At 46.5% G+C, this 17164-nt stretch overlaps 1 protein-coding gene across 1 annotated transcript in view; it reads left to right on the top strand.

Annotated features, from left to right (window-relative positions):
• The window catches only part of LOC146823117 (uncharacterized), a 45059-nt gene extending 34008 nt beyond the window's left edge, over positions 1–11051 (top strand). Inside the window, exons 2-4 of the mRNA XM_085606625.1 lie at positions 7981–8073; positions 9587–9709; positions 10699–11051. Of these exons, the coding sequence (XP_085462751.1) occupies positions 7981–8073; positions 9587–9709; positions 10699–10982 (500 nt within the window). The 3' untranslated portion in view covers positions 10983–11051. The remainder of the gene's footprint in view (positions 1–7980; positions 8074–9586; positions 9710–10698) is intronic.
• The last annotated feature ends 6113 nt before the right edge of the window (positions 11052–17164 follow it).

The following is a 17164-nucleotide window of genomic DNA, read 5'->3' as shown; positions in this document are numbered from 1 at the left end:
GCAGGTGGGGTGCGATGACAGCGTCGGCCTTGTTGAAGACGTGGTGAGGACAGGGGTCGGTTGGAGATCCGGAGTGGATGGTGTTCATCGTGCGGATGGTGTCTTCGGTGGTGATCGGGGTCAGCAGGCACGGAGGGTGGTGGTGGGGGCGTAGTTGCGGTCGTGGGGAGCGTTGGTTGTGTGCTGAAGCTGTTGTGAATGTCAGCAATCTTGTTGTGGAAGTAGGAGGCGAGGGAGTTGCAGAGGTCTTGAGATGGGGTGATGTCGTTGTATCCGGCGTTGGGGTTGGAGAGCTCTTTAACGATGTTGAAGAGTTCCTTGCTGGGGTGTGCATTGTTGTCCAGTCGTTCCTTGTATGCAGTTTTCTTGGTGGTGTGGATCAGTTGATGGTGTTTTTGGGTGGCGAGCTTGAGGGTGGTCATGTTGTCTGGTGTTGGGTCTCTGCACCAGGCTCTCTCGAGGGCTCGGCAGTTCTTCTTGGAGCTCTTGAGTTAGTCGGTGAACCAAGGTGCTTTCTTACTGCCGGGTCTGCTAGGCGGGGTCCTCAGTGGGGCGAGGTCGTCTGCGCAGCCACTGATCCACTTCGTGAGGTTGTCAGCGGCCTGGCTGGGGTTTGCTGAGCTGGTGGGGGGGTGCTGGCTCAGGGATGCGGCGAGCTGGTCGGCTGTGAACTTGTTCCAGCTTCTGCGTGCAGCTTGTTGCTGATGGTGGTGGACCGTTGTTCTTCTGAAGCTGAAGTGGATGCAGCTGTGGTCCGTCCAGTGGAGTCCGGTAGCGTGGCTGAAGACGATGCCCTTGCTGGATGAGAAGACGGGGTCGAGTGTGTGTCCGGCGTAGTGGGTGGGGGTGGTCACCAGCTGCTTGAGATCGAGGTTGGCGAGGTTGTCCAGCAGGGTGGTGGTGTTGCGGTCGTTGTTGTTCTCCAGGTGGAAGTTGAGGTCCCCGAGGAGGATGTAGTCAGCGGAGGGGAGGGCGTGCGGGCTGATGAAGTCGGCGATGTCTTCGCTGAATTGTGTGCGTGGTCCCAGGGGTCTGTAGATGAGGGTGCCTCTGAGGGTGGTCTTGGGGTCGGTGTGGATCTGGAAGTGCAGGTGTTCGGCGGTTGTCAGGGTGTCGTCGGTGTTGGTCGTGATGCGGATGTTGTTCCTGTGGATGATGGCGATGCCTCCTCCGGTCTGGTTTCCGCGGTCCCTCCGGGTGATCTTGTATCCATCCGGGATGGCGATGGCGATGTCGGGTGCTGAGGAGGCGTTCATCCAGGTTTCCGTGAGGAAAGCGACGTCTGGGGATGTGGTGTCAAGGAGGTTCCAGAGTTCGACGGCGTGTCTGTGGACGGAGCGAGTGTTGAGCAGGATGCACTTCAGGTGGTTGCTGCTGGTGTTCGGCTTGGCTGGTGCGGTGCAGGTCCGGATGCAGGTGAACTTGCAGGAGTGGCAGCTGAAGGGTCCGTGGGTTCGTCTCGGGGTGGCTCGGTAGCATCTCGGGATCCGGCCGGTGTTGAGTGTGTTGAGTTCGGTGGTGTTGTAGGTCCGGCGGGGGGGGGCTGGTGTCTGTGGGGGCCAGGGATTCGGGCGCTGGGCGCGGTCCAGGTGCGGACGGGCACAGACGGGCTTACCTTTGGTGCAATTAGGGCGTGCCCGCTGCGCGTCAACGCTGCGCGTTTGCCACTCTGCCATATGGGGAGAGTGGGGGGCAGAGCGAGGGAGGAGCAGCTGGGAGGCGGGAGCGGGGCGGTGAATGGGAAGGGAGAGAGAGGGAAGGGGGCGGGGCCGCAGGGGGGCAGCAGCGGGGAGCGGGCGGGAAACGCGACCGGGGCTGGCCACGCCAGAGGGGGAACAGAAAACGCAAATCAGAGGGCAGGGGCACAACGGAGAAAAATACAATACAATGATGCTTAGAGCGCGGTGACAAAACAAAACGCAAATCAGAGGGCAGGGGCACAGCGGAGAGAAATACAATACAATGATGCTAAGAGCGCAGTGACAAAACAAAACGCAAATCAGAGGGCAGGGGCACAACGGAGGAAAATACAATACAATACAATGATGTTTAGAGCGCAGTGACAAACGAAGGAAATACCACGGGGAACAGCGCAGAGACAGAGTGAAATAAATTACAGCAGGAGCACAGCTGCGGGCAGCGGCGGCACTCGGCGGGATCGGGGCAGCCTGGGCTCACTCGCCGGGAGTGTGCGCGGTGCGTGGGGTGACCGGCCTGGAGGGTCAGAGGTCACTGCCCACCACTGCGTGCACTCTGCAGTATATCGCTCAGTGGGAGGGAGGAGCAGCTGGGAGACGGGAGCGGGGCGGCGAATGGGAAGGGAGAGAGAGGGAAGGGGGTGGGGCCGCAGGGGGGCAGCGGCGGGGAGCGGGCGGGAAACGCGACCGGGGCTGGCCACGCCAGAGGGGGAACAGAAAACGCAAATCAGAGGGCAGGGGCACAACGGAGAAAAATACAATACAATACAATGATGCTTAGAGCGCGGTGACAAAACAAAACGCGAATCAGAGGGCAGGGGCACAGCGGAGAGAAATACAATACAATACAATGATGCTAAGAGCGCAGTGACAAAACAAAATGCAAATCAGAGGGCAGGGGCACAACGGAGGAAAATACAATACAATACAATGATGTTTAGAGCGCAGTGACAAACGAAGGAATTACCACGGGGAACAGCGCAGAGACAGAGTGAAATAAATTACAGCAGGAGCACAGCTGCGGGCAGCGGCGGCACTCGGCGGGATCGGGGCAGCCTGGGCTCACTCACTGGGAGTGTCCGCGGTGCGTGGGGTGACCGGCCCGGAGGGTCAGAGGTCACACCTCTCCCCTTGTTCAATAAAAAGTTCACAAAATACATACATACATCATAACTCTGCAATGAGTCATCAAGGCACTCGTATCAATCTTCCGGATCTTGACGTGTGAGGTTGAGGAGACATAGGAGAGGCATACGTGGCAGGTTCAGTTGACACAGAAACAGATGCAGTCTTTGGGCTCTCCTGACTCCCAGATGGAAGGGTCTCACTCTGATCGTCTGGAGTCAACAAACCTGGAAGCAGGAGTTTGAAATAAGAAATATCTATTGTAATGGAGTTTCCAGGACGATGAGCTGTCACCATGTGTGTCCTTTGCTAGTCACAACCCTCAGTGGGTCAGCATTAAAGGGAGCATCAGACTTGCATTTCAGTCCCTGACAATGACTTGGTGCCCTCCTTTGAACACAGTACTCTGAGCACAGCGGCATCTATCCACATAGGTCTTCAATTTGTGCTTCTGAGATGAATCAGTATTGCAAAGTTTATCAACATCATAGACCTTTCAGTGGTCCATTTTGGCAATTGGCTCCCATGGCTGTCCCAAACATTAAGACGGATGGGCTTTCACATGTAGTAAAGTGGGGAGTTGACCTGTATGCATGAAGAGTAGAGTGGAGAACTGATTTGATTTCAAGTCTTTCCAATGCAGTACACTGAACGGTCATCTCTGGGATACTCATAAATTGCTCAATGACACTAATCGCCTGGGGCCAGAGACGTGCTTTTCCGATGCATGACATTTAGTTGTGTGAGAAAATCTTTAAATTCTCGACTATCTGTAGCAATTTCCTTGAAAAGAGCGATGTCTGGAAACCATTGTTGTGATATTAAATGTACGATTTATTCTGGTAAAGGACCCACAACCAAGTGCCTCAATGGTAGCCCAGCCAATGAGTCATAACCACTCCAACAATCTGGAATTACCATTAACATGACATGGGAGAATTCCACAATACATAAATTCCAAAGATTAAAGAAACATCTCACTTCAAATAACATTACACCCATACTACACCACCCATCTTTTTATATCAAGAATTCAAACATCAATATGTTACATAATCTCTAAAGCTAATAGGACCAGAACTTACGCAACTACTCCTATGCAAACCATTACTACTCATAGCATTACCAAAATCAGTATTCTGCAAAACAGATCAGGAAGTGAGACCGTCACTATCCCCTCTGTCACTGCAAGATGTGGAAACAACAGTGTCATCTCTACCGCTCACACCATTGCCAGCATGATCGATCAAATCACCTAGATCAAACCAATCATCACCATCAGCCTCATTTCTGTTCCATCAACTCTGTTGCTTGAAATAGTTTATAATAATGGCTGCCTGTTCTTTGCTCAACTTGATAAGAGCATTTTCATTCCACCACCATTTATTTTATAACAACACAACCGTTTTTAAAACTTTAAGCACTTTAACAGGTTCGAGAATTTAGATAGCCCTTTTACCACTTCCACAGGTTTTTGATTAACACCCAATCACCAGACACCAAACACATTTTCTTTCTCATGCTTACGCTGATCATAATTCCTTTTTCTCTCGGCTTGCTTTTCTTGCACATGTTCACAAACCTGTCATAAATGATCAATATGGGATTGTCCCACTTCATCTAATAACAACGAAGAATTAAAAGTGGAAATAGGTTTTCTCCCCCTCAAAAGCACATATGGGGCAACACTGGTAGTACTATGTGGAGTGGTATTGTAACTCCAAACCCTGCGGTGCAAATAATCCGCCACATCAAGTTTGTTAGCAATTGCCATTTGCATGCCTTCTGTTAACCAGCGATTTGCTCTCTCAATTAGTCCAAGGGCAGAGGGACTATACATCGGCACCTGAATATTCTTGATATCCAGCTTCTTAAGGTATCTAGCCATTTTGCCATAGACAAAATGCTTTCCAATGTCTGTAATCATCTCCTTAGTAATGCCTTCAATGAGAATTACATTTTCCAAAAAAGATATGACACAAGTGGTGTCAGCAATCTTGACAAAGGCAAAATATAACCATTTTGATAAGTAATAAATGGCCACATTAAGAAATTTCTTGCCACTACCCAACACAGTGAACGGACCAGCAAAGTCCAGACCTGTTTTCTCCCAAGTACCCTTAGGCCATTAAACCAGACACAAGGGTGCAGTGGTGGTCTTCCAATGCTTGTCAGAACACAAACACTCTGCACACTTCTCCACAAATTGCCTCACTTGACCATCGATACCAGGCCACCAATAATTCTATTTAATCTTTCTGATGGTAACTGTGATGCTAAGATGCCCTTCATGAGCAGAGGATTTAACTTTTCCCCACAAAGCTACAGGAGGTACAAACCTGTCTTGTCTTACTAATATGTGATTAACCAAGGATAATTTGGATGCTACCTGAGCAAAAGACTCCTCTCTAAAGACAGATTTCTATCACATGGCCACCCTTCAACTAGAAACTTATTAACATTATCCAAACTTTCATCCTTGGCAAACACTCACACCACTCCTTTTCAGTAATACCTAACTCTTCTGTAACATCACACACAGTTAAAACAAACTCATCCTCACTCATACACATTTCAAGAGTATCATCACACTCCACAGGAAGAAATGAAAGACAGTCAGCTCTCACATTTTTTCCACCTGAAAAATACATAGGGGCTCATTACGATGTCATGGCGGACAACATCGACTCTGAATCGGGACTGACTGACTCACGGTCAGTGGGTCCGCCCACCGCATAGAGATGTGACTGAATACTGTTTGGTCGGATTCCCATTGTTCCCTATGGTAGCTCGTGTGCTGCCCGACAACCAGCCTAATACAGGCTCCTATTGGGAAATGGCGTGTGTGTAAAACCCTGCATCTATCATGGGCACCCCACAATGCCGGCCACACAGTGCAGGGTTTTACAGGGAGTCCCTTAGATACCCCCTCGGCCCCCAACCTGATGTAGGGAGCTCTGCCAGGGGCACACAAAGTCACTTTCCGACAGCCTTTTCGTGTCGGACAGGCTAACAGTGGAAAGGCTATTGAAAATCAACATCGTAATCCCAAGGACGGAAACGCTGTCCATAGGGGTGGACGATGCGGTTCTGACCGACATGAATATTCCGAGAGCCGGTCCGAACTGATTCTGAAGGACCGCGTGGTTTACCTTCCAACCATGAACATCATAATCGGGTGGACGGATTGTAAACCGACCGAGTCGTTCGAAAAGGCTCCGACACGGTCGAGGAGATTCCGACTGTCAGGAAGAGGTTTTCCGCCCGACATCGCAATTGGCCCCTTGATGTCAAAGTTGAATTCTTGTAACCTTGAGAGCAGCCTGATCAGTCTAAAATAAGCTTTGTGAGAACAACTATTACCTACAATGTAAATTAAAGGTTTGTTGTCAGTGAATAACTGACATTTCTTCCCCTAAATATACATTCAAAAATTTACCGCTGCCCATGAGCAGGCTAAAGCTTCCCGTTCTGTGGTGCAGCACCCAAACCTTTCTCACTGGCATTAACGGTAATAATACTTCTCTCACCATGGGTAAAGGGTCTGATGGTAGAAGCATTCTCTATGAACCTGTTAATGTTATCAAACGTATTTTGAGCTTCCACAGACCACACATACTTGGAGTTCTTCTTGAACAAATCTCGCAGAGGTTTGGCAATTATGGCATATGCTTGCACAAACCTGGAATAATACTCACTAAGACCAGGGAATGCCCTGAGACAATCCTTGTCTGTTAGTGTAGGAGCATCATTGATAGCGGTCTGTCAACAGTGACATTTTAGGGTTTATTCCTTCACGTGAAATGTTATGCCCAAGATAATTCACTTCCTATTCGATACATTTGCATTTGATTAGATTTACAGTCATACCATGTCTCCCCAATATAGTGTTGCTCCAAACTTTCAGAATGAATAAGAATATCATCCTGAAAAGCTTGGATACCAGCTTCCCCACCAAAAATCTCATCCATTGATCTCTGCAAAACGCTGGCAGCCGACGACAGGCCGAAGGGCATGCATTTATACTTATAGGCACCAAATGGCGTCACAAATGTAGTCAATGGTTGAGAATCTTCAGATATTGAAATCTGGTGGTAAGCTGAATGTAAATCAATGTCAGGGTGAATCTGACCATGACCCTGACGGGCGCAAAGACCGCCCGCCACGGATCCGTCCCCCAGATTACAATTGTGGCAGCAGCCATCCTTTCCATGGCGGCGGAACCGCCATGGAAAAGATAGCTGGAATTGGTTTCAGGGGCCCATTGCAGGCCCCCTTGTGTTGGGGGTAGGTGTTTGTGCACTGGGGGGTACCGATGGTACCTCACTACATTTCACCGCACTAAGTGGCAGGCACCGCGTGGTGCCTGCCACATAGTGCAGTGATATAGACAACATGCATTTTTAGCATCGCGGCGGGTGCTGCAGTCAGCATCACCCGCCACAATGTTAAATTTAGGGGTGGGCGGAATTTGAGAAATTAACTTTCGCGAAAATTCTGAAAATCTCCGCAAACACGCCGGAAATATCGCAAAAACGCGGAAGTTTTTTTCCCGCCTGTTCGCGGTTTTTTTTGCGTGATCGCGGGCCGCCAACTTACCCATGCGGTTGCTTCTAATTTGTTAGTGGTATGCGTGATGCCCCCTCACTCAGTTACGTGACATGCTGCTAGTACGGCAGTCTTTATTAGAACCTTTTCTAGTTTGTTCAATGAGTGGTGGTAGGCTTAGCTGTTACTTAGCAGTAGCAGATCAGCATCAATCAAACCAAAATTTGGTGTATACAAAAAATGTAATCATGTTGATGTGTCCTCTATGATTTGACCATACGCATTGTTGAGGAATACAGTGGAAATGCATACTTAATGTACAATTGGCATGCCTGGAATAGGTGGGCTAGGTTGGGTGGTATGTTGTACTTAGGCTTAGTTGTAACTTAGTTTTCTGGAATCAGAATGGAAGACTGGATTACTGTTGATAAATAGTAACTTGAGTAGTCGAATCCCCCGAAATTACTTGTTGACCAGATGAGATCGGTCAGTTGAGTTATTGCAATTGTTGTTTACATAAGTGTTTTTTGACCGTTGTTGAAAAATATTGTATTTGTTTGACACCATCCATCAATGTTTGTCTCTTTCTTATATCTTTCCTGTTCATCAGCACCCAGGGGTAGACCGACAGGGACTGGGCAGTCGGCGGGACAGGCAGAACACCACCAGGAGGACACCGCTGAGGGCTCCTCTGCTGGCCCCAGTAAGTCTTCTTGTTTTTAATAATATTTCTTATTCCATAACTTTTACTGCCTCATATTTTTCACGAACTATTGTTTGTTTCCAAATGCTATTTTTTTACCACCAATTATCCTTCGATCTGTACGGTTTCAAAAATCTTATCCCTGCCTCCGCTATGATGACTCTCAGACAGTACTACTACTACTAATACTATCAGTCTGTCTGTACTGTAGTAGCTAGTCTTGCCCAGTTGGCCAGTGCCACTCTTTGTGAAAGGTTGTGATATAAAACTCATATTCACCAGTAGCTCGAGCCATTGAGTCCAATCCGTTGGGTCGTCGTCTTGTACTACTTTTACTCTTATTGATCTTGAGGCTTTGAAAATTCACAGCAACAACAGCCCTACCAGATTTATTACTATGTTGATATGATACCCTATAGGACATACTACTGTTGTAGGGATCTTGCACAGACACAGACATTTGCACCAGAAAATAGGATGTTGGTAATGGTAGGTTGGACCTTCCTTGCACACCTCAATCAGAAATTCCGCACCCACCACAATTCCACTGCTTGACTATAGTACTGTCTTGTCATAACTATTAGGTATCGGAACCCTCCCCCCAAGATACCCAACAAGTAGACAACCCAGAACATAACACACCCAACCTCTCAGTCGTGGAAGCAATTCACATGCACACCCTTACTTTAATTTGCTCACTCGTGTAAGTTAGTCCACACCAAATACCACCAAGTCTATGTAAGTTCAAAATGTTTATTTCAATTTGAGAAGGTCTGTACACTGTTTTCTTATAAATGCAGCACCAACCGGACAATCAATAACATTAAAACAATATACATTGTTACTTATGCAGTTGGGAATTAAATCATGATAACGGAACAGTGGTGGAAGGCAGCACCACCATCCCCTAGGAATTTAGTTTATATAAATTTATAAATGAAGATGTGAGTGAAGGGACCCCTCACCTTAGAAGAACCTAGTACTGGTAGTTGTTGCATCATTCAGAAGCTCTGGTTCGTAGAAGGGAATCTTGCGTCTGTAATGCGAAAAATGAAATGGTGTGCGTTAGTATATTGCAACTTGCAAGCATTTCTCAGCCGTGCCAAAAAGTGTAGCATTTATGGATAAGCAATATGGACTAACAGTAATAGTAGTACACCAGTACTTCCTAAAACAGTGGCTTGTTAATGTTTGTTGACCGCTTGTACGCAGCGCGTACACTAGAGTCTAGACAGTAGCAGTGTGAGGCAGGTCATGTGGGCTCAAAGGTGTCTTAAGAAGCTGCAAGGTAACGTCACATGTGCAAAAAAAAAGACACAAAGGTAAAATGGTAGCATGGCTACGGCTAATTAAGCAAAGGCTACAATGATCATATATAACTATTAGTGTCTACTGTACTTCTACCTGATTTGTACTAGTGATGTATGTTAGTATTAACTCATTTTTCAACCTTGCTACTGATCAATAGGGGGGAGGTGTATATGACGCCTAACAAATGTGTAATGTTTTCTAGGCGCACTACCGACCACCACTGCCGGGGCCAGCGAAGAAGGCGACGCGGAGGGCGAGGATGCGGCAGTTGCTGCCAATACCGATGGAGCGGCAGGGGGAGTGGGAGCACCAGTGGCAGGCGGTGGTAAGTTAGATTCATAATCCTTAACTATTGTTGAACTTGACAGTACTCTCACTGCAAGGGTGTACTGTATGTATATGTATGCTGTACAGTTGTGACTTAGGGCCCCATTAGGATAGTGGGCGGATTGCCCCCGCCGGGCCGGCTGGAATTCACTGCAGACACCGAAGGGGCAAACCTCCTGCCATCCCTGTAAAAAATATTCAGACCCCCCACATGTCGACCAGGCGGAAAAGGGTTCAATATGCCGGTGGTGTCTCTCTGAACACACCGCCAGCCATATAATCTGCATTTTGGAATGCCTTTGCGTGGCGGCATTGCCGTCCGCCATGGAAAGGCATGCAGACATTGCAGAGTATGCTTGGGAGACCCCATGGAGGGTACCTACCTATGCTATGGTACCCCCCCGCCTTTCAAAGCAAAACGTGACAGGCTCCGTGCGGGGCCCCGTCATGTTGTGCTTGGAAAAGCAGCACAACATTTTAGCATTGCTTTCGGCAACGCCAACCAGAATGTAAAAAAACCAGGATGCGCCCGCTACTGTGCCGGGCGCATCATCCTAATTAATTGTCCCCACGGGACCCCCACCCTTTTTAGCATGAGGATGGCGGGCGGACAAAATCCGCCCGCTATCCGATGTCGTAAGTAAGTATGAGTTGTTGGGGACGTTTGAAGAGTGAACTAGAAGACTAGAATTCCCTTTAATTGGCATAGGAGTGGGAGTATTGAGTAACCAATGGCCTCATCTATCTGATTTCAACTCCGCTTTGAAAGTTTTATGGAGAAGAGCACCTGGTGCACTGTTAAACTAAAAAGTGAAAGATGGGTGGAAGGAAGAAGGACGGGCGACATTTAAAATGTTATGTACTACTGTGCTTTATTTTATAGTGCTACTCTACCATGCCACTATGTGTATAAATAATTACCTTGTCCTACTGTTTTTCTAAGAGTATATTTTACAATTGTCTTGTTTTTTTCTTTTTGATACACAGCTACTCCGAAACTAAACCGGAAGGAGTTGGCCGCCAAGGCACGGCGCCGGAAGCTGGAGGCAATCCAGCGAGAATACCGGCAGCTGGTGGTCTTAGCCGAGGAGGAGGAGGAGACTGCGGCTGCAATTGTTGAAGCCTCCTCCAGTGGCCCGGGCCCCTGCCACCACCCTCCAGCGGTACGGCACCACTGTCTGGCGGCTGCCCGCCACCACCGTGCCATCTCCGGTGCCCCCCCCACTGTGGCTGCAACTGCCGCGGCCTTAGACGCCGCGTCGCCCGTTTAGAGGACGAGATGCGCCAGATGCGTGTCCTCCTTCAGTCCCGCCCCACCACTTAGTCCCTGTCATCCTGTTCTGCCCCTTTTTTAATTCTTGTTTGGGTGGGTGGGTGGGTGGGCACTTGTTTGGGTGTTACGGACTTCTATGGACATTGGTTGGGGTTAGGGAGGGGGGTGGGTCAGCTTTTGTGGGTTTAGTTTATTTTTGTTAGGGTAAATTAAATATATTTTTCTATGTTACATGCACTGTTGTTAATGTTTTGTAGGTGGGATAACTGTTTTACATCACACTGTTTCCTTGCTGGTGCATGGCCGCCCATAGCCTGTGTTTGATTTCAATAATTGGCTGACTGTATAAGACACAAACAGATAGATGCAACACACCTCACTCATTGACTGGTCCTTCTAGTACTTTCAGTCTGTCCTCTAGTCTATGCATTCTTTGGAGTGGTGTGTGAAAATGAAATCATTGACAACATGTCCATTATTAATTCTGCCTCCCCCAAACTTCTCTCTTACCGGTGCTTGATGTTTATGTCCAACTGTGGCACAGCACTGGCTGCATGGTGAAGATGGTTTCCTTTTTCATACATGCCATGATTGGGGTGGTGGTGGTGGTGATAGCATAGTAGTAGTAGTAGACACTGGCAGGGCGGCAGCATTTGCAAAAAAAGAAAAGGAGACAGTCAATCGCCTTTGAGAGACTGTTAGAGGAGTAGTTGAATGAAGTACAGTACAGAACTTACCGAGCATAATATGCTTAAATATTTGACAAAAAAACAGAATGGTGGTTAGGAGGATAGCCTACTAGACAGAGTTACAAACTATAGTTGTGTCGAGTCACTTGACTAGGCCTACAGCCTAACAGTTAGTGCTGTATATGAGGTATGACAACAAACAAATCCAATCAATGCCGGCAATTCATGCTGAGGTATATGTTCCTTTGTTAAAAAAAATAACCTCTGAAATATTCTACTCATGGGTGGCCAAGCAGAAGAAGATCATCGCTCTGCCTTGAAATTGAAGTAGTGTTGCTTTCACCACATCCGCCCCAGCAAGTGTGTGATTAAGTATTGGTGTACATTTAATTTAGTTACACCTCGACAATAAGTCACACAGCCCGGGGGAAGAGGGTTAGGGTTTGTTGAATGGATGGGAAGGGGGTTTTTGGGAAAGGTTTGACATAGAAAAACAGTATGCATACATAGACAAACAAACGACAATCATTGAAGACTACCATATCCATATGTTAAGGGTGAAAAAGGCAATGCATGCATGATGATGAGACACCCGTATTACATACACTTCTAGTTCTTGTTCTGTTGTTCCGGCCTTAATACTTTAACAGATAGCAAATAGAAATTTTAAATATTGGTAGGGAAGAATCGTAAACACAGAGCAAACCTAATGATGATTGATGATAACAACTCCAAGAACACACTGTTGTAAAGATTGTATACAAGATAATAATCAAATTATTTAAAAGAAGATAAAAGTGGATACTGTTACTGTCTTATCCTGGTCAAAAATGTGGACTGGATTTTTGCATCTCGGCATTCCTCTTGCTCCTCTCGTCCATCAATCTTGGGTGTGTCGCCTCTCCACTCGCCACTGCCCGGCTGGAAAAAAAAAGGTGTTTGATTGGTAAGGTAATTAATATGCATTGTAATGTTTTACAAAGTTTCGGGCAAGGCCCGGCCTGTAATTGTAGATTGAAAACCAAAGGGGATATTGAGAAAGAAAGTTAAAACAAATGCACAAGTGATGGTGTAGTGCAACAAGAACACTTTTCGAGGTGGCATCTATGCACCATCTCTACTCTAGTCTGTTTCCAGCATTGACCTTCAACAGTAACAGGAGAGAGCAGGCCCACAGTGCTTAGCATTAGCACATCCTACGTTAACACTTAAAATTCTTTTTTTTTCTCTCAAAGAGTTAGACAAACGCAAAGCACATTATCCATTCCAAACATAGCATTTTACAGTTTAAGTTAGTAAAATCAATGCACTGCAGTCATCCCACCGCTAGACTCTATTCAACTTCTACACAGACATTTGGGTCTGCTGTGGTTGTTGTTGTTGAAGTGTTTACCTTTTGGCTTTTCCGTTTTATGACACTCATGATGAAACGTCCTCCTGAGTCCTGACTTAATCATCATCATCTCTGATACTTTTACTGACTGACTGTGAAGATCGGCCTGCTGTATAAGTAAAATTTTTATGACACAACAAGAGTAGAAATATAAATATTACTGACTTGATTCATTCTTTATTGTGTACAGAAAGATAGATTACTAGTACACTTTGATATCACTTTGTGCACAACAAACAAACAACGCAAACACAAACACCAATAGCTTAGAGTCAGGTGTCCAATGCATGCCATTAATTGTCATCATTACATGTTCCTTCTCATCTTAAGTTAACGGGCCGTCTATTTCGCCATCATCATGATGGACGGTGCTGTTGTGTCAATCATACTCATTGCACAGATTGAGTGAGTCCCCTTCCTGTATTGAATTAAAAGCAATGGGTCACCAAGCTGCAGGAGAAGTACCAATTTCTTATTTGCAAGAAGGGGGAAATTAGTGTGTTCTGTAGGAAGTTGATTAGTGGCAGTGCACAATTACATAAATTCATGCACAACAAACACAACAAAATCTAAATCATTCAGTCTGCGACTCTGCGTCCAATGCATGGTATCAATCATTACCTGTTCCTTCTCATCTTAAGTTAACGGGCCGTCTATTTCGCCATCATCATGATGGACGGTGCTGTTGTGTCAATCATACTCATTGCGCAGATTGAGTGAGTCCCCTTCCTGTATTGAATTAAAAGCAATGGGTCACCAAGCTGCAGGAGAAGTACCAATTTCTTATTTGCAAGAAGGGGGAAATTAGTGTGTTCTGTAGGAAGTTGATTAGTGGCAGTTCACAATTACATAAAGTCATGCAACACAACAAAATCTAAATCATTCAGTCTGCGACTCTGCGTCCAATGCATGGCATCAATCATTACCTGTTCTATCTTATTTTCAGTTAATGGCCAGTCTCTCTCGGCTCTGAAAGGAGGATAGCTATAGTAGTCATCTGATTCATGGTCCACTTCTTTTGGAAGGACTAGGAAAGTTTGAATTTGTTGTTACCATCATCCAATCATCATTCATGAGGGAAATGGAATTGAGCAGGAGATTCAGTATGATGGAGCGGAGGTGCTGGATTCTGAGGACTGTACTGTCAAATAGCAAACACCTGAAACTTGTATATTAAATTAGAAGAGTAGAAGACGGTGGTAATGGATTTGTTGTGATTCACAAGTTTATAACCGGAACGACGGACACATTAACAAAGGGGGAAAAAAGGGAGGAAGACAGTAAGTGCGAGCCTAATTGTCAGGGAAGTATAGCTCATCCTCAAACTCTGGGGGTTTAGCCAGTAGTAGGTAATCATCTGACACAATACCTTCGTCACCTGAGCCGCTGTCCTCATCTTCCTCTGTTGATTCATGTATTGTGTAATTCGGTGGTATGAAGTGCTGATTCATTTTGATCGTTGTTAACCTCTCCACGTTTTTTGGAGATAGACTGGTCCTTCTCAATGTTACAATGGAACCAGCAGCACTGAAAACACGTTCGGAAGAGACACTTGCGACATGGCAAGCCAGATAGCTTATCGCCAGCCTGCTGAGCTGTGGCCATTCAGACCTTTTCCTATACCAATACTGCAATGGGTTTTGATCAACGTACACCTCTGTTGGGTCGTCCAGATAGGCCTGGACCATCCGCTCAATATTCAGGGTTGCTGCTGGTAAGCTTTTGTGCTGTTTTTTCTGTGCATCAGCACTGTGCTTACAATAGCCCATCTTTACATACCAATCCTGTAATGATAATGATTGTACTCGGCCTAATGATCCAGTTATTGTTTCTGTAGTCGATAGTGATGGTGAGTGTTGTGATTGTGAGCCAATCGCACTGCCCTCAGCCGACGAAGTTGCACTTGATTCTGCATGGCCTGCTTCAGTATCAGTACTTGTTGTGGGTTGATCTTGCGGGCTTTTAATTAGCAGCCATTCGTTTTCCAACTTACTGGCTGCTTCAGCTATACAACTTTTGTAGCGGGCAACATCATTGTCGGAAAAAGCAAGGAATGTCTTCAGTAGTCCCAATTTTGCACGTGGATCCAGAATTGTGGCACAAATGTAATGTTCTTGTAACAATTTTATTTTGTAACCTTACATTTTCAGTTAAGCGCCAAGATAAGCTCTCCACCAAGTCATGGGCTTGCCTTCTGTCCTCTACACCTTTGTATGATTCAGACATATTATTCAGCTCATGCTCTAGCATTTGCAATAATGGGATAGCTTGGCCCATTGTTTAGTCCTCCTTGCTGACTTCACGTGTGAATACCTCAAAAGGAGAAAGCATCTCAGTCAGGCATTTAATTAGGCTCCATTGCTCCATGTCAAGGATCATGCCTTTAACAGTAGCACTAGCATCCCCTCTTCTTTTCCAGACCTATTCATGGAGTGACATGTGCTGTTCGTACAGACGATCAAGCATGTAATACGTTGAGTTCCAACGTGTTGCCACCTCCTGGATGAGTGCCTTGACTGGCATCCTAAATTCACGTTGGATGATCCTCAGCTGCTTCCGAGCTTTAAAAGAATGGCTGAAATTAGTGCATATTCTTCGGCAGATGGCCAGTAAATTGCTGACTATGGGTTCTTTTTTCAGAAAGTCTTGAACTATAATGTTTATGCAGTGCGCCAAACACGGAACCCTGAAATAGGAACCAAGTTCCATGGCCTTAAGTACATTACTGACATTGTCTGTGGCAACAAAACCAATATGAAGCCCTCTGGGCCGCAGCCATTCCAAAACCTTGGTGCGAAACTCGTGTAAAATGTTTTCAGCCGTATGAGATTTCTCCATGGCGAACATGGCTACAGTTGCATGTTTCCGAGTACCTTCAAAAATCGCAGCTGTGTCACCAACACCTCGTGCAGATAGTTTATCTTTAACCCCCACAAAAGAGATCCAGTGTGCAGTGATGCACATGTAATCTGTGGCTTGGCAACTGCTCCACATGTCTGTTGTCAGGTGGATATTGTGCACACCACTCTTCTGCAAAGCTTGTCCAACCAATTCCAGCAGATCATGATGTAGTGCCGGAACAGCAATTCTTGCAAAATAGGACCGGCTGGGAACTTTCCATTTCGGGCAGATGGCAGACACAAATTCAAGGAAACCCACCCCTTCCACAAATTAAAAAGGAAGAAGGTCCAGCGCTAACATTTTAGCCAGCTTCGCATTGTACAATCGTGCCGTTGGGTGGTTGCGTTGGAACTGCCCCTCCAACCTAAACATGCTCTCAATGGTAGGCTGGCTTACTTTCATTAATGGTGCTGTTTTCATTAACCCACTACGGCTCAACGACACAGATTGTCTCATTGAGGTACTCGCCGGTCGCCTTGGTGTCTCACACAGACTCGGAGTATGGCTCTTACTGCGGTGCCACTCTGATGTTACTGAGGAGGATGTGGGCGTTACCACCACTGCACTACTGGGGACAGGGCTAGAAATGCCTCCCTCTTCTTCACCTGCCACCGCAATAATATCGCTCTCTGATTCTTCCTGACCAACTTCAGTGGGTTGACTTTTTCTACTTTCTTTTAACTTAAGTAGGTGATCCTCCCACAAGATAGTGTGGTGTATTCTGAGATGACTTGCTTGTCCTCTGGTACCATAATTTGTACCAAGCTTACCACGCCGAACACCTTGCCGAAAAATTGAGCATATAGCAACGTTCTCCTCCTTGGCGCTAACAGAAAAGAAGTCCCAAACTGGGGAGGAGAACTTTCTGGCACTGCTGGATGTGCCACTTTCAACACCAGATGAACTTGAGGGGGTGTTTGAAAATGTGTGACCCTGTGCACCTACACTGTGACTTTTACTACCACTACCTACTGAGATGGTTGAGCTGGATGTAGGTCCCTGCCGGGCCTTGGAAAATATGACAGCTGGAGGTAGTGGTGGTGTAACCTGTGTTGGTGAGATCCGTGCTACATCCCGCTCAGTAGCAGCCTTTCTGGATAAGGTGAGAATGTTGATCTCCAATACCTTTGGGGCGGGAGTAATGTGCGTGATGACTGGCTCGTCTTCATCAACATCATCACCCCCCTCTTCTACATC

The sequence above is a fragment of the Triturus cristatus genome, chromosome 5_2 (genome assembly GCF_964204655.1).
Source record: "Triturus cristatus chromosome 5_2, aTriCri1.1, whole genome shotgun sequence".
Taxonomy (NCBI): Eukaryota; Metazoa; Chordata; class Amphibia; order Caudata; family Salamandridae; genus Triturus; species Triturus cristatus.
This window is presented reverse-complemented; position numbering and strand designations above follow the sequence as displayed.